Source organism: Ursus americanus, chromosome 30, assembly GCF_024610735.1.
Source record: "Ursus americanus isolate L20-20 chromosome 30, mUrsAme1.1.p, whole genome shotgun sequence".
NCBI lineage: Eukaryota > Metazoa > Chordata > Mammalia > Carnivora > Ursidae > Ursus > Ursus americanus.
Genome location: NC_142156.1, coordinates 19,637,006 through 19,655,369, shown reverse-complemented (window position 1 = coordinate 19,655,369; position 18,364 = coordinate 19,637,006). Strand labels below are relative to the sequence as shown.

Below are 18,364 nucleotides of genomic sequence, written 5' to 3'. Positions count from 1 at the left end.
CCGTGGAGCTCAGCGCAACAGGGAGGCACAAAATGTTAAAATTTGATTCCTTCTCCAAGTATTCTTAAGCTGTGATTCCCAGGGAGAAAATAAAACCTGAGAATGTTATTAAAAATGGTCTCTGCTTCTAAAGCGTCTTAAGGAGAACGTAGCAAGAGAGACGACTGATGAAACATTTGAGAACGTGGTTTTACAGCAAAGACACACAACCAAACACAGCAATCTCTGCACCCACTGCATTTCCCCTCAAACACAGAGGGTTATTTAGGGAAAACTAGAGGCCACTGAGTATAAGCGAATAGATGAAATGAAATGTTTCTTGTTCTTACCAATCACAGATCTTCTTAACCTTGTGGCCAATCTGCTCTCCCCAAAAGGATATTAAAAACACATACCATTTTATGACTTCTCCCTAGAAGAATAAAGCAGGATCACTGTTACTCCTGCGTCCAGAACTCTGAGAACTCTGGCAGCTCGAACTCTGTCGCAAGTCAGCCCCTCACTTCCGCAGCAGGCCCCGCAGGCTCCGGGACTGCACCTCACCCATCCCGGCCACAGCGTGTTCATCACCCTGACATAGGTCTGGCAGTGGCGTGGGGTCATTTACAGACACGCAGAGCAGCCCAAAGTCTGAGTCCCCGGATGTGCCTACTCCAGCTCAGGTCACACAGGGCGGTTCTCTGCCTTCCAGCTCCATCTCAGACTGTAAACAACGGGCCTTGTCATGGTTTGGTCATGTTTTCCTCACTTTTGTGCTCTTTGTTGGTAGTTTCACTATTTAAAATGGTCCTCGGGCATAATGCTGAAGTGCCAGCTAGTGTTCCTGGCCCCAAGGAGGCAGTGATGTGCCTTACACAGAAAATGCGTGGGTCAGATAAGCTTCCTTCAGGCGTGAGTCATAGTGCTGCTGGCAGAGTTCAGTGTTAATGAATCAATAATCCATATTAAATAGAAACAAACATAAAACAAGGTTATTATTGATCGGTGGACAAAAAGGTGAGCGGAGGCTTGCGAAAACCTAACCCTGTATTTCCCCTAGGACAGTGGTTCTGTATCATTAATTCAAGTGTTCATGGAGACCCTACAGAATTACCATAAATACTGAGAAATATTCTACAAATAAAACTGAGTAGGTTTTGGCCTATTTGCCAGGCCCTGTTCTAGGCGCTAGGAATACAGAACTGAACAAAAAGAGACAAAAATGCCTGACCTGGGAAGGGTGGGGATGTATCCAAGTTGGCAGCAAGAGATGCAAAGAAAACACACAGTCCACCGCATGGGGAGAAGTGATAAGTGCTCCAAAGGAAACAGAGCCGGAGGAGGTGAAGGGGGCGGGGACTAGGGGCTGTGATTTTAAATAGGCTGACAGAGAAGGCCTCCCTGAGAAGGGGACATCAGAACTCAAAGGGGTGAAGGAGGGGGGGGAGCCATGTGGCCATGGCGGGAAGGGCCTTCCGAGGCGCAGAAGAGCTCGCGGAGAAGCAGGTTCAGGGAAAGCAAGAAGGCTAGGGCGCTGAAGGGGTGTGGACAGGGCAGACACGTGACAAGGCCACAAGAGGTGACACTGGAAGGCTCTGGGCGTTTTCCCATTTGAGACAGGAAGCCACTGGCAGGTTCTAAGTGGGGGAGTGACGCGATCTGACTGGAGTCTAATAGGGATGGTTCTAGGTGCTGGGAGGAGAGAGCACGACAGCAGCGGCCGGAGCAGGAACTGAGAACAGAGGCTCCTGCAGAAGGGAGGGGTGATGCTTATCTCCTAGAGCAAGGTGGTGGCCGTGGGGGTGACGAGAGAGACCAGAGTCTCTTCCTATTTAAAAGACACGGGCAACCACCCTGCTGCAGGATTAAACGTGAGGTCTGAGGGAAAAGGGAAGAGTCAGGAGGACCCCCCAAGGTTTGGGGCCTTGCAGTCAGAAGGACAGAGCTGCCACTTACCGAGATGGGCAAGCCTGGCAGGGCAGGTTTGGAAGGAAAGACCAAGAGTCCAGCTTTAGGCATCGGATGGAAGTGTCTTCCAGGGATTTAGAAGAAGACCTATAGTAGCCAGTTAAATAGAAAAGTCTGTTTATGTGGGGAGAGATCCAAGCTAGAGATAAACATTTGGGAGGTAGTATTTAAAGCTGTGAAATTATATAGGATCCCTAAGGGCAGAGAGAGGAGAGACACAGTCCAAGAATCGAGCCCCGGGCCACAAAAGATGGGGAACAGGTCGGGAGCCTCAGCGAAGCACAGGCAGGTGGGTCCTCAAGGCGAGGACACAGGGCAGCGGGGGGTGGAGGAGATGGCCTATGTGGTTGGGAGATCAGTCACACTGAATAAATAAGTAAACTTCGCAATTCATGAAATGTATTGAGGATAAGGGGAGCCAGATTTCTCACTGTCAGAAAAGAGACTGAAAACACACAGAAAAAGGTTCAGTCTAGAAACAACTGATGAGAATTTTAAGTTACAGTTTGAGCACATGGTTTTATAATCTCTAAGCACAGGTAGCCACAGAGGTGGTTACAGCTGCGTGCGTGCATGTGTGCACGTGCACGTGTGTGTACACACACACTCCGACTGCTCAGAGGGCCAGGGGCAGCGACACTCCGGGACACGATGAACACTCGAACACCCAGATGTTTGTAAACACCGACCTCTCCATGGGCCTCGGAGAAGTGGCTGATTCCAGGCTGAGGCTGGGAAAGCACACGATGAAACTGGCGCATCTTACGGTGCCAGGAAGTAAAGGAATGCTCGGTGGATGCTGACAACAGGCCAAACGACACAGGAACACGCGTGAAGGGACCCTCAGCAGCCAAATCAGGGACAATTTGGGCATCCAAATAAATAAGGATCATAGTAGATTACAAGTCATTAAATACAATGGAAATCCACAAGTCCGTGGATGTGAGAGGGGGAAGCCTGCCTTCCGAGCAATCGCTAACATGTACAGAAGGAATGAGGACCGCATGGCAACTATGACCGAGGTGACAGATTCAGGAGAGTCGTCCATGGACGCTAAGGCTGGCAGGCAGGCTGGTGAGGAACGGGACACCAGCACAACTGGGAAATTACAAATCCATCACAAAGGGCAACATGGTGGTGACGTGAAAGTGGAGAAACCCGGCAGACCCCAACATGACCAGGTGGACATCACATGTGGCCTGGTGGGAGGTGCTGAGGTGGACAGAGAGACACTTCTAAGGGGTTCCCACCGAGAAGGTGTGGCCCGCGTCTGGTCACGAAGAAATATCAAATGGCCCAGAGAGAGGGGCTCGGCCTACAGGATGGGACGCCTGTTCCAGAGCCACTACAGGCCCAGGGAGGGAGCTGGACCAGGAAGGAAGGAAGGAGAACTGCTGGAAGATGGGAACAGCAGGTTTGGATCAAACAAAAGTGCTGCGCCCATGCTGCTTTCTCTCATGGGGGGGGGAGGGGCTCTTGGTGGTTGTGTAAGAGCATCCTTGCCGGGGGCACACACACCGGAGTAACTCAGGGGTGACGGAGCCACATCTACGGCTTCCTCTCACAGGCGTGCAAAGAGCCTAGTGAAAATGGGGACAGAGTCACAGAGAGAGCACGCAGCGGACGGAGCAAATGTGGCAATGTGGAATGACTGGGAAATCTGGGTGAAGGGACACAAGTCTCTGTTCTCTTCTGGCAACTTTTCTATAAACTGAAAAGTTTCAAAATAAGTTACTGAAGAAACTAAACTGGGGGGAAGAAAGAAATGGAATTTATAGCAAACCTGACCTCAAAGATTCCATTAACAATTTTAAAAACAGTACTGTGCCAAGGAACACAAACACCTTGGGTATAAAATGGAACAGGGACAACACGCAACATAAAATACAAATCATAAAACCAAGTGAAATCGCCTGAGTCCAGCTTCGACACAGAGTAGTCAGCACCTAGAAACGAGACCGACAAGGGGGAAACAGCTAGAAATACACTCTGGCGTCTGTAATGATGCTAAGGGATCAGATGGTGAACTCAAAAGGCCCTAAACCTGACACAATAAACAAATCCTAGAACCTGAGTACCGTGGCCAAATCAAATAGCCGTATCTTCTCCAGAACAAGCATTAGAACACACACCGAAACTTCAACAGTGGCTCTCCCTGAACAGAATCGCAGGGGACTGATTTTCTCGTCCATGTTTTTGATACTGTTCCCAATTTTCTACCACAAGCGTACGTTTGCTTCGTAACTTTGGGGGAGTTTTATTTTCAGGATGATACATCCCTCCCATCCACTTCTCTGTATTTCTTCATAGACATTTAATGCCCTTTCACATATTTGGTAAAAACTTTGCACAAAAGAGCTTAGAAATATATACAAAAAAGTTTTTAACTTGAGCAAATGCTCTGCATAAGAATGACTGATAGGTTTTCTCAATAAAGAAAAAGCTCAGAAGAATAGTGAGGTAAAAGCTACCGCAGAACCATTTCTATCTTCAGCTTTACATACAGAGGTCATAAAGTTCACAGCTGAAAGACAAATAACAGATGGGCTCCTGGCAGTTACAGGAGCCACTAAAGAGTAGAAAATATTACAGGTGTATGGTTAATGAACAGCTTGACTGATTAGATTTTCACTAGATTAAACTTACGTGGCTCATTCAGGATAAACCTTACGAAAATCCATTTTACAGCCAACCTCCTCTTTATGTGTCAAAACTACTATGGGATATATATTCATCTTGCAGCCAAAATTCCTGAGGCAAGTTTAGAAAAAAGAAAAAAAAAAACACACATAAACCCTTTCCTCAAAATTAAAAAGCCTAAGTTCCTTTTCTACCTTTAACAGATCAGTTCATCCTCATTTAGAGCAATATAGTTATTTTTATGGTAAAGTCTAAAAAAAAAAAAAATCGCAGATTTAAAAAGGTGATTATGGCTTTCTCTCTCCTGTCCCTCTGCCTCTATTCCTGAATAACTCAGTCCCAAAGCCTTAAGTGTATGGGCAGGGATGAACCCAGAAGAAGGGGAAGACCAATGGTGGCCCTGGGCAAAGTCAGAGTTCAAGCAAGGTGAGGAGAGCACCCCTGCAGAGGAGCAGCCTGGGTGGGGTGAGGAGGGTAACCACACCAGGGGCCCACCCCAAATGGGGAACCTGGGGCTCCACACAGGGAGACAAGGGGGCGGCAAAGGTGGGAGACTGATGGGATACTGGTTACACCCAAGAGGATGAAAAATAAGTAAAAATATTAACAACAGGAGCCAAGTTTCTCATCACCAAAGAAAAAAAGTTACAAAAACAGAAATGGAGAAACCGAGACTGACTTCTACGGTACTAGCTTGGAACTGGACACGGACTCACAGTTTTCAATATATACGCATAGGCACAGAAATAAGGTTGTGTGCGTGTGTGTGTGTGTGTGTCCCGGAGCTGTCTGGTGACAGAGCCGGGGAACAGCGACACCTCCAAGAACAACGGGCACCCCAGAGGCCATACTTTGGCTTCTAAATACCATTCTCCACTAAACAGAACCAGGCTCCTAGAGAAGAGGCTGATGCCAGAGCCGGGTGAGGGAAATTACAACATGAATCTGGACATCTTGTTGTGCAAGCAAGCAAAGCAGTGCATGGAAAATGACGGCAGCATGTAAAAGGACAGAAAAGCCAGCTTGTGTGGACTCCAACGGGCCAAACCTAGAGATCCCGAATATCAGTATAATTACAGTAACAGAGTAGAACTCATTGAATCAAAGAGGAAATAGTGAACTGAAAATCTGATGAGGGGCGCCTGGGGGGCTCAGTAGGTTGAGCAGCTGACTCTTGATTTTGGCTCAGGTCATGATCTCAGAGTCGTGGGATCGAGCCCTGCACTCTCAGCTGAGTCTGCTTAAAGATTCTCTCCCTCCCCACCTCTACTCCCGCTGCTCACACTTTCGAAAGGAAGGGAGGGAGGGAAGAAGGAAGGGAAGGGAGAAGGAAGGAAGGAAGGAAATCTGATGAGGAATGACATAGTTACAGTTTCAAAGCGCTTCCCCCAAAACACGTGCTAATTACAAAGGAAAAGAATGACTTCACACTGCAGAAGCCTAACCATCACCACCTCAACCAAGTGATCAAAGCAAACATTACCAGAAATGGCATGAACTGAATCCTGCACTCAACAGGATGCAGTGAGGAGAACGGAACATCACTTCTGCCAAAGACCCACGACCTGAATCTACTCATGAGAAAAGATCAGACAAACCCTAAATGCAGGGACATTCTACCAAAACAACTGATCTGTAAGAATTTTCAAACGTCAAGGTCATGAAAGTCAAGGGCAGACTGAGAAATTGTCCCAGAGAAGGAGACCAAAGAGAGGTGACGATGAGATCCAAACTGGGATTCTAAACTAGACCTTTGCTATAAAAGGCGGGTACCGGACAACCGGTGAAACCTGGATGGGGTCTGAGGCTTGGAGGGTAGCGACGTGTCTACCTTCATTTCCAGGCTGCAATCAGGAGAGAGCCCTTCACTGTGAGAGCTACACCCAAATGTCCTCGAGCAGGATAAGGCCTCAGGTGAACAACTCACTCTCAAGTGGCTCCCTGTGCATCGCGCCTCCAACTCAGCTATCAGTCTGTCATTGTTCAAAGGTGATGGTGACATTGACTCACTGTTTCAGGGTCCTCGAGGGGCTCATCCAGCTCTGCATAGGTCACAATGGTGTACCCTTTGCAGACCCTCCACAGCATTTTCTCAAATGCTTCAACTTTTCCTTGGTTAATTAGGCCAGATACAAATCTATGAGACAATAAAGACAAGCTGTAGTCAATTGAAAGCAATGAATTATCTGATTGCGTTAAAAGGAGAAATGAACACTTTCATTTCTGGCAAAAAGGTGAAGATATCCTGAAAGCCCTCCAGCTGCAAAATATCTAAAATGCTGGATAAAAAATGTTGGGGGGTTGCCTGGGTGGCTGTCGATTGAGCATCTGACTCTTGGTTTGGCTCGGGCAGTGATCTTGGTGTTGTGGGATCCAGCCCCATGTCGGGTTCTACACTCAGTGGGGAGTCTGCTTGAAGGTTCTCTCTCCTTCTGCCCCTCCCCCTCCTCACACATGCACATGCTCTCCCTCTCTCTCTCTGAGATAAATAAATCTTTTAAAAAAATTTATTTTTGGAACATCCTTTCAAATATATAACTGAGCCTATAATTAAGAGAAATTCTTGGAATCCAAAAATAAACCAGGATCTCATAGCTACCTTGATATATTCCACTGACCCAGTATCTTAAAGCCTTGAGTTTCAAGGTCAGCATGGGAGACAGGAGACAGGTACTAGGTCTCCATAAGGTGAGAAGATGAAACTGAATCTCTCCTAATTCCCCCAAGGTTGGGACTCCCACCCCCCACCCCCAAAGAGCTACACCCTTAGTGAATGGGTGGACTAGAAAAAAAGTCCACCTTACAAAGAAGCCCTCAAATAAACTTATTTATTTCAGTTTGGGTTCTAGATAGAAGAGGAAAAGTCCTCCTTGAGAATTTATTTATTTATTTTTTAAAGATTTTTTATTTATTTGAGAGAGGGAGAGGGAGAGAGCATTACTGGGTGAGGGGCAGAGGGAGAGGGAGAAGCAGACTCCCCGCTAAGCAGGGAGCCCAACTTGGGCCTCGATCCCAAGACCCTGGGATCATGACCTGAGTCAAAGGCAGACACGTAACCGACTGAGCCACCCAGGCACCGCTGCCTTGAGAATTTATAACCACAGGTCAGAATTCACTCAGGTTGGGGGCGCCTGGGTGGCACAGCAGTTGAGCGTCTGCCATTGGCTCAGGGCGTGGTCCCGGTGTTAAGGGATCGGGCCCCACATCAGGCTCCTCTGCTATGAGCCTGCTTCTTCCTCTCTCACTCCCCGTTCTTGTGTTCCCTCTCTCGCTGGCTGTCTCTATCTCTGTCAAATAAATAAATAAAATCTTTAAAAAAAGAAAAAGAATTCACTCAGGTTTGTGGCTTAAATTCATATTACTTGCATAATCCAAAAAAAACAAAAACAGAAAAACAAAAAATCCCAAGCTAAGAAATTAATGTAAAATGATTCCAGGTTGGCAGAATGCTCCCCGGTATCTGACAAATGTAAAAACAAATTCTCTCTGAAGGAATACATCCTCAAACCAAATTATCCTTGGATTCCTACAGACCAGGAACAGAGGAACAGATGTTCATAATAAAAAGAAATCACAAATCACATGAGGAAACAAGTTACCATTGGTTCAAGTAAACAGAAAGGATTAATAGCAGAAAAAGATCCTTACAATACAGTTAATAAATTAACCAACTCAGTTTAGCCCCTATGTTTCCACCAAACAAAACAGGACTTGACACTTCACTGAGCAATTATTTTAGGCTTATTGGAATAACACTGAATGGCATAGATGTTCCTTCTTTCCAGCTCATTATACCAAAAGAAGAAATTCCCATGGTATTTAGCTAAAAAGTCAATACAGCTGAATAACTCCACTCAGCAAATAGAGAAGTACAGTGTTTTCTCAAACAGATATTCACTTTCTTTCATTCCATCACAGGCTTTCAAATGGTAGCATTCATCCCTCCACTGACGACAAGGACAGTGTGACGCTCAGCCCCCCAGTGGTTGTCACCTACCCCAGTTTTGCTCCCAGCCTCTGCATACAGCTGTAGTCCAACAAGGAATCATTCTCTAAGGGAGGGAATTCTTCATAAGTGGGTTCAAACTACAAAGAAATATGAAACCAAGTGTGTCTCATTACAAGTGACACTTTATTTCCCAAGTCACGTTTCCGAACAAGTTTACGGAGCATCCTGAGTGCCAGACGTGGGTGCCGGCACCCCAAGATAACTCAGACATGGAACACAGCTCTGGTAAGTTAAAAAGACCGCTTCCCTGTCCCTTATTTATAAGCTACTTGAAGTCAGTTACTGGAGGTAGGGTCCTAATCTATGTCACTGCCTCACTCGGACACAGGGTGCTCAGTCAGACGCCACCACCAATGAAACAGCTCCAACGGGATGGCCTTCTCCCCTCCGTACCCAGCTGAGGGAGGAGTTTTACACAGACCCTACTCTTGCAAACCAGAGAATTTTGTAAAATCCTTTACTCCTAGCAATTTGGGGGGGGGGGGAACCCTAAATCTTAGAGTTCAAACTCATCTTTCCCACTTCTTTTCTCATGATCATAAAAAGGTATTTTTCAACTACAAACTAAAGCATTTTACAAATAGGAAGTATTGTTATTGCTAAAACCAACCAATGCAGGAAAAGGCTTACCGCTTTGTTTAATGTCATATAACCCGACTGAAAATAAAGCTAAGATCAAAACGCACCTCTTTGATAACTGATAACCAAACCAGAAACCGTACGGGAGCAAGAGTTTTACAAAAGAAATGCGTTTCCTCGAGTGGGCGGTCAGTACCTCCACGTTCCGTTTAACGAAGGTTTTTGTCACTCTGAGCATGTGAGTGTACTCAATCAGTTCAAGCAAGTTCTTCCTCAGCTTCTCCTTATTCTTGGTGACTTCTCTCAGCTCAACCTCCAGCTTCTGCAGCTGCTCCTAAAACGAAAGGGCGGTTACTCAAGAGGACAGGTCCATTCCGAGGAGAGTTCTCGAAATTTTTTTATAGTACACTAAAGACCAGGGAGGGTTTCACAGCCAGAATCTGACAGCCTGATAGGGATGTGGAAACACCCAGAGATTTTCAAGGACCGTCATTATGTTTCCTATTGATTCAGGGAACTCCTATGCGGCTCCCGCCACACAGGACGGAGCCACTCCAGATGGTGAGTCGAGGCACCCTAGGCTGCCCTAGCCTCATCTCCGCTCCGTACTGCTTAGAGCTCCCCTTCACCTGCTTCTCCACTGTCACACATCAAAGAGTCTTCCTCTTTCAAGGCTACATTTCCTTTTACTTGCAACACAGAAAATAATTTAGGTAATCTTCGCTAAGCGTATATACCTCAAGCCTCTAGCTTAAGAGTCTGCTTACAGTCGCACGTACACAATTAATTGGGCCGAAGAATCCTTGAGGACAAGTCTTCTTGAATAAGCAGTTACACAGCAAGCGTCTTTAACGATAAAGTATTCACACAGCAGAAAGAGAGATGTGTAAATCACAACACTCACTCCATGAAAACTTGTATGCAAACAAATCCCTTGACACATTACTTGTGCTCCACCTTATAAAACTATAAACACTCAGGAATCACTGAAGTCGTCATTACATCACAACCAACCCAAACAGGCCAAACCAGATGACTGCGTTCTACTCTTCTGATGGCACAACTCTCTCTTAAGTCCGCTCACACACCAAATGTTAAGTGACTTCCTCCCAGATAAACACGCAGAGCGGCCAGCCACGGAATGGTGCTGGCTACACAATGCTGATTGTTCAGTGTTCGGGAGCTCTAGTCTATTTCCCAGTGTGATGAACTACCCAAGGATCAGACCCAAACCTCAGTGGGTAATTCACAGGGGCGCTAAGGAACAAGACAAGCCACGGTTCTCGCAGGGGGGACGCCGTATCCCCAACACCCAAGACGCTGAACTCGGGGACAAGGAGTTGTGCTCAGTGCCCACCTGCAACACCCTATCGCCTTTCCACTAGCTTCTGAGGATCAGACGGGAGGCCAGTGAGTTTGGGAGAATGCAAAGGGCGTTGGCCTGCAGCCTTCCTTACTTGCACCAGGAGAGGCATGCGAAGGCACGGATAAGCCCGGAAAGAAGGTTCAGAAACATTACACGACTAAGCACCAGATTTCTCAACCTGATTTTCATTAGCCCCAGTTCACCACCAACCGGAAAGGGAGCATGCATCTTACACTGCAGATAATCTATTACTGAAGGCTAACCATAGCGTTGTTCAATTTTCACTGCATGGTTTTGAGACGAAAACCCGACAAGCCCTAGCCAACATAAAGTAAGTAAACAAGCAGCATCTGAGCTCAGTGACAGCTTTGACAGCTTCGTCAGAAACAAGTTACCTGCATTTCTAGGACTTGTTTAAGAGGTGGTGCAGGAGGACTGGTCTCTCCCTCAGGAAGGGGAATGTCGGCTCTATTAATTTCCTGCACCAAATACGCTGTGGGAATAAAAGGTAAACAAATTAGACGCAAAAACTCTAAGACATTTCCGTCAGAACGTTTTCCATCCCAACGATTCCTGGGTCGCCTAAAAATTAATGTCTGAATGCACAAAAGTCTTGCTTGTTCCAATCAACTTAGAAAAGGCCTTTTGCAACCTCGTTTCCAAAGATCTGCACCTAGCGAGATCAGCATGCAATGACCAAATACACGATAACGTGATAAACACTTCCTGAAATTCCCCAAGGTTTCTTTATTTCTAAAACCCGAAAGAACCTAGATGAAGCAGGTTAAGGACACACTTGCAAGTGCAGGAATAACCCAATGATAGACCATCTCCACCAGAGACGGCGTGACTACCCTGCAGATGCCCTTAGGAGGAAAGAAGTTTCCATCAAGAAAAGCACAACCTCTATCAGCCAGTGGAGTCCTGAGAGACACAGGGCACAGAGCCAGGCTCTCCTGAACCCTCCCAGTCAGCCGGGCTGTTCTGACTTGCAACAACCAGATCTCACGTACAAACCCAGATTCATAAAACTGGTAATGAGCCAGGCAAAATTAACTGAATTTCTTTAGTTTATGTTTTCAATGCCACAAAGCATCCTCGTCCTTAGGATAAAACTCACAATGAATGGTAAAGTCATTACTAGATACAACATTTTGGAGAAGTGTTACTAGTTATTTTATTAAAAAAGAAAGACAAAGAAAAGTGAGGATGTCGTAGCAAGAGGATAGCAAAGGAGGCACAGGGTTAAAGAGGTTTTTGGAAATAGGATACAAATCATTTCACCAATTAAATGTCATTTACTTGGGAGATCCTTCTTTTTTTTTTTTAAGTCTGTAAGCTTTTTGAAACAGTTTAAGCTACAGGAAGTCCTGTACATGCCTTAAGTGTTGTCACTGCCTTTAAAAACCTCATTCCTAATGCAAGACCCGTCCAGTGACTCACTACGTTACAAAGACAGGAATCTGATGTCACTCTTTCGCACATGATCCCCACAAGTAATTAGGACCTCAAACAATATGCAAAGGACTAGATGATTAAAAGGGTTTTTTTTAACTTAAATATCTCCAACTAAAAAATGTAAAATCCACAATAAATACTAGCTATTAGAAATCATTCCAGAAGTCACATTCTGGCCCCTCCATAGCTCTCATCCCCATGTTTTTCCATTCATCCTACGTTTTGTACTTCAGTCAGTTGTCTGAGATCAACCCCCCTCTCCCCTATTTTGGTCAGAACTTCCAGGCTTGAAATGATAATGCTGACTAGCACAGGCTAAAGATGTTAAAGATTTTACAGATAAAGCAAGTAGCCTTTAACTACTAGAGAACACTGATCTAAAACCTTCACGAACAAAGCCAATCTATCTGCATTTCCTACCTTTCTTGTTCTTTGAGATAATTTTAAGTAATATGTTAACATGTATATAATGTTTTTAAGTTATGATAAACTACAAGGGTTTGGCTAAATAAATTATAGCACATTAATTTCATGAAATACTAGGCAGTCATTAAAAATGATGCTGGGTCCATCTGTTTATTGACTTTGAGAAGAAGTTGCAGGAAGTACCAGAGAAAGAAACAGAGCTGACAACAAAATAACCTGATCGTTATGTAGGGGAATCCTTACTTTTATAGATGAATAGTAAAAAATAAGGAACGGTGAGTTCTTTTTTCCTTTTCTAATTTTTCTAAAGTGAACAAGGTTTGCTTATATAAAAATCCGTTACTAAACTAACCTTATCCCCCCAAAAATAACAAAACGAAACAAAATAAAATAAAACTTACCTAATATTCGTTCTAATTCTTCACACCTCTTCACCTCACCAACAAATTTTCTTTGGAAGGAACTTACATTCTGGTTGAGCTGAGAAAAGGATGAAAAATTTGCTTTGAAATTTCTAAAATTTAAATGTAAATGTGATTTTTACAATATTACTGGCAAGGGTAATATTTTAATTTTAATTTTAATAGGGAAAGCACATCCTCATACACTAGTGGATAGGAGTAAAAACCGACAAAACTTTTCTGGAAAGTGACTTGGCAATTGTTATCAAAAAAGCCTGAAAAATACCGTTTGGCCCAGAAATATCCCATGAAGAAAATTAAGGAAAAAACTGGCTACTGACAAAAAACCTACCCAGAAGAACGTCAACCTCAGGGATAGAGGAAAAAGTGATTAATAATGGAAAACTGGTTTAAGAACAGATAGTCTCCATCCATACCACGGAACATGACCCAGCAATAAAGCACAAATCCCTGACACGCTCGACACCATGGATGACTCTCAGAAACACAATGCAAATGTGTCTTCCAAGAAGACACAAAAGGCCACATACTGTGTGATTCCATTTCCATGAAATGCCCAGAAAAGGCGAATCTAGAGGCAGAAAGTAGAGCAGTGACTGCCTGGGGCTGGAGGCAGGTATGGGGATGGACAGTAGCACAAGGGATCTTACTAGGGGGATATGATGTTCTAACACTGGACTGTGGTGATGAATGCATAACTCAGTAAATTTTCTAAGAATCAATGAACTGTACACTTGAAATGGGTGAATTTTACGATACAGATCAATAAAGTTGTATAAAAATTATGGTTCAGTCATATAACTGATTATTATGCCCTTAGTAAAAATTGTTTTAAATGACTAAGGTATTAGATTATATTAAGAAGTTATCATTAAAAATTTTGGTATGATAATGATTTTGTGGTTATAATTTTTAAGCATCCTTACTCTTTAGAGATACTTGTTGAAATATTAATGAAAGAAATTATACATCTGGGATTTCTCCAGGATCATCTTGTCTGAGAGAAGGGAGGGAAAGATTTTGTCTGGAGGTGGAAGGCTGGAAAGAGGGGCCATTAATTTATATTATGGGTACACCAGAGTTCACTGTTCCCATATACTCCTCTCTCTACTTAACTTCTAATACAAACCTTAAAACAAAAAAAAATTGCAAAAGAACATTTAATAAAATGAGGAAATTACTTATGATCTGTGTCTGGAAAAAATTAAAGTTCCTTTCAGTGTGGTTTCAACTGTATGAAAATACATACATATGTACATTTTAAAACATTATTAGGAAAATAATGTTAGACCAATATTAACCCAGAAGTTAGAGCGTTTATTTCTAGGTAATGAGATCGTGGAAGTTTTTATCTTATTCTTACATTTTCCAAATTCCCCAAATGGACATATATTATTTTATAACAAAAAAAGACTACAGTAATCACTCACGTTGAAAGGCATTTAAGGCAAGAATGTTACCTTTCCTCCAGCCCATCACTCCTACTGGGCCCTCTCAGGAACCACAATTAGACAAGAGCTTAGCATGAAACGGCCCAGTCCCAGAAGCGTCCACGCCAAGGGCTCAGTTCTTGTTCAGTTTTTCTATTTTTTTAAGAGGATTAACCAGAAAGAATACAAAAATTCAAATTTCACTTCTGTTTGTCACATTCGCATTCATTTCTGGGATCAAACTAATCTCAAGTAACCACTTTCAAACTCGCAATGACTCAGGCACAGTCCACAGAACTAAGAACGAGAAGGAAGCGATGCATTGCAAGCGGTCTACAAACCACACTACGGCCCCGTTTCGTTCGGGGTTTGCTCTTCACCACCAAACGCTGCTGAACGCTCCGTGCACATCAGGGTTCTGCACGCGGCAGGGGCTTTATGAAGAGGCACATTTCTGCGGCCGCGATACAAACATACTTGGGTTTGACCAACGCCACCATCACTGCCTCACAGATATTAGCTGGTTTTCTGTGTTGTGTGGTTTCTTTTACAAAGTCTTGTTTCTGTTTTCTTTTTCGGGAGGCTATGTCGCCCTATTTCTTGTCTGATGATAGGTCATCAGAGCAGTGCCCCCTGTCCCCAGTTTCAGGCACCTGCAATCCACCAAGGTCAGGAAGCAGACAACCCCCCTCTGGCACGTCACCAGGTCAAACAGCGCCTACATCATGAACCTCACCTCATCCCACATCATCGAGAGAAGGGTGAGTACAGGACAGTATGATAGCTTGAGAGACAAGTACTCCCATATATCCTCCCAGACACACTCACATCCATTTGTATTAGAGTATATCATTATAGTTGTTCTATTGTTCATCACTTACGTGCCCAACTTGTAAATTACACTCTACCACAGGTATGCATGTACAGGAAAACACATAACACCTGTAGGGTTCAGTACCATCCGGCGTTTCGCGCATCTGCTGGGGGTCTTGGAACGCATACCCACAGATACGGGGGTACTACAGGGCATTTTACTGTAGACTCATTTTAAGACTAACCTTAACCTAGAAAAGCCAGCAGAGGCTACCTGGTGCTGATTTTACCAATACGCACACCAGTCATCTTCCCACTCCAGCCACTGAAGGGCTAACAGTGAAATTGTTCTTAGACTATAGACCAACAGTGAGATGAACTTGCCCTTCTCTGAGCCCCACTGCTTAGGTTAGCTGAATAACCTTCTTTTCCAGGTTTTCTCCTTGGCTGTCACTACAGAAACCCTGGGCCTGCCTGCTTTCCCACAGGAGGAGTACTAAAAGGGAAAAATCACGCAGCCTATGCAAGCCAGAAGAAACTAATGTTAGTAAGCCCAGCCAGTGAATGCAAAGTCCGTGAAGAACTCCAGAGAAGAGAAGAAAAAAGTGTCAGATGCTATGAAACTTTCTGCACTCGCACCCATGCTGCTTGAGTGTCAACCCAAACCACACACACACACACACGCACACACACACGCACACACATGCACACACGCACTCACAGGCACGGCTGAGATCTTTATCTGCGCTTTCTTTTTCTTTCACTGGTTTTCAGTCTAGAAGGATCCCGTGTATAGTCTACAACCTAATGTAATGGCACTCAGTGAAACGTGAATCTTTGCGGTGATTTAGGGCCTTTGTTCAAACTTCTAAGGTTTAACCTTGTTAAGTCTCTCGGCTTGAGTACTAACAGGATGGAACAAATCTAACAGTTACAAAAAAGGGAGCCTGTTTCTCTCCTGTTTCGTGAATCTTTCAGGTGCTCCCCACAGCTGGTCACGACACCTACCAGGTAAGTGGGACCAGGAGCTGAAGCCCAAGTGACTCCAGGAAACAGGAAGAGAGCTGGACCTTCCCTGCAGCCTCGGCTGTCACTCAGGAGTTTCTCCCTGACCTTGCAATCCCTTTGGAGGCAACCCAAGGGTCACTAATATCAGATCTTGGGTAGGGGTGTTCCCTTTTGAAATTAAGGGCCCCTCAGAGAGATGAAGGGAAACAACCAGGAGATCAAAGCTGAGGCTCAGGAGGAAATAAAATGTTCCCCTGAAGTGACTTCCAGTTCAATCATTCAGTATTAGATCCTGCTTAACACTCCCCTTCCACACTTTGTTCTTTCCCTTCTGGGCACTTCACAATTCCAGTTCACAGACTGCGTGTGTTTATCTGTCTCCTCCCAGGCTGTAAGCAGCAAGAACATAAGGACCTTGTCCACCTTGCTTACCACTGAGTCGCCAGCACTAAAAACACTATCTGGAACAGAGCAAGCACCCAATAAAGGCTTGTTCCTTCATTCAACAAATGCCTACTAATGCCCACAAACGCCAGGGACTGCGCTAAGTCTTGGGGAATCAGGAGTGAACAAGTCAGGAGAGGCCCTAGCCCTGAGGGTGGGCAGTCCGTGGTGTAAAAGTAAACAGATACATAAAAAAGTGTTTATCATTATTTGTTGGGAAGGCAATTCCCATTCCCTACTAGGCAGTAGTATGCACATCATACCTCAGTGAACAAAACCAACGAAAACCCCTTCCCCTCAAGGCGCTTACACCGAGATCATTCCCAATTCGGTTCTGAGCTCCTTCTGTTCCGTCCATCCCGGACCCTTTCCCCCCCAGATCTTCCAGAGCCAGCTCTTTCCCATTCAGGCCTCATCTTGGCTCAAACGTCATCTCCTCAGAGGGGCCTTCCTTGACCACCCCGATTCGAGTTACCATCACATCATCCGGTTTCATTACCCTCCCAGCAAACATTATGTTTACGTATTTACTTGCTTGAAATTTGTCCCCGCCACCCCCGTAAGTTCCAAAAGGTTTTCAAAAGGCCTCATCAGATTCATTCTCCCCACTGCTAGCCCAGTGCCTGGCACGGAGTCGGCGCTCCGGAGCATCTGATAGCACTCCCCTAAGTTGATGAAGACTCCACAGAGCGTTCCTAACTAACCCTGCCAAAGCCGCCGTCGGCCAGACGCCCGGCGACCCGGGGCTCGGGCGCCGCTGTGCGGAAGCTCGGGCCGGTAAGCCCGGCCCCAGCTTCCCTGCCTGCGAAATGGGGACAGCGGCGCGCCCCTGCCCAGGAGCCCGCGGAAGCGAGGCCCGAGCGAAAGGCGGGATGCGGCGCTGGGTGGGCAGGTGCGGCCCGCGTCTCCCGGGCGACACTCACGTCTCGGAACTGGACCAAGCCCTTCTCGCCCAGGGCGCTGAGGCACTCGTAGGCCGTGCCGGACTGCAGGAACAGCTGCGCCAGGCACATGGTCTCGCTCCGGAAAAGGGACCCCATGGCGGGCCAGCCCGCGCCCCGGAGGGGCCGGACGGGCGGCGGCGGCTCCGGGCCGCTCCGGTCCGCGCGGTCAGCCGGGGCGGCCGGGACCTCGGGCTCCTCCTGCGGCCTGGCCGCCGCCGCGCACCATGGGGCTCCGGGCTGCAGCGGCCGCCCCCGGTCCTGCCACCGCGGCCCCGCTCCAGCCGCTGCCGCCACAGCGCGCGCGAGACCCCGCCCCCCGGCTACAGCCGGTTCCGGTTCCGCCCCCAGCGTGTGCCCGCACCCCCCGCCGGCCGACGAATGGGCGCCCGGAGTTGAGGCCGGCTGCGGTGACGGCGCCGGCGGGGCCAACCAGCACAAACCCGGCGGACGACGGCTGAGGCTCCCGGCGGAACACAACCGCTCGCTCAGCTCTTTAGACCTTTTGAAAATGTATTTTATTGAGTTTGTGCCATAAAGTTCACTCGTCCAGGATATACAATTTTGTGATTTTTAGTAAAGTTACAGAGTGGTTGTGCAGCCGTCATCACGATCCACTTTTAGGATATTTCCATCAACCGGAACAGGATTCTACCTGCTCAGCGCCGTCAGTCCCCAGCTCCGGGCAACCCCGAACAATTTCGTGTCGCAGATCTGACTATTCAGGACATTTCATACCGACGGAATTACACCGCATCGTGTGTTTGCGGCTGGCTGTCCCCCGTGCAGACCAGACAGCGGGGTCGGACGCCGGCACTGTCGCCCCGCTGGGCACGTTTGCCTCTGCAAATCCTCCACACAGTATCTACAGTCAGCTCTGA

At 46.2% G+C, this 18,364-nt stretch overlaps 1 protein-coding gene across 1 annotated transcript in view; it reads right to left on the bottom strand.

The window, feature by feature from the left end:
- ATP6V0A2 (ATPase H+ transporting V0 subunit a2) overlaps positions 1 to 17,786 on the bottom strand; it is a 39,253-nt gene extending 21,467 nt beyond the window's left edge. The window contains exons 1-7 of the mRNA XM_045778757.2: positions 17,466 to 17,786; positions 12,827 to 12,905; positions 10,937 to 11,034; positions 9,372 to 9,509; positions 8,585 to 8,673; positions 6,598 to 6,724; positions 330 to 412 (exon numbers count right to left, since the gene is read on the bottom strand). Coding sequence (XP_045634713.2) covers positions 330 to 412; positions 6,598 to 6,724; positions 8,585 to 8,673; positions 9,372 to 9,509; positions 10,937 to 11,034; positions 12,827 to 12,905; positions 17,466 to 17,582 — 731 coding nt within the window. The 5' untranslated portion in view covers positions 17,583 to 17,786. The remainder of the gene's footprint in view (positions 1 to 329; positions 413 to 6,597; positions 6,725 to 8,584; positions 8,674 to 9,371; positions 9,510 to 10,936; positions 11,035 to 12,826; positions 12,906 to 17,465) is intronic.
- Between the last annotated feature and the right edge of the window lie 578 nt (positions 17,787 to 18,364).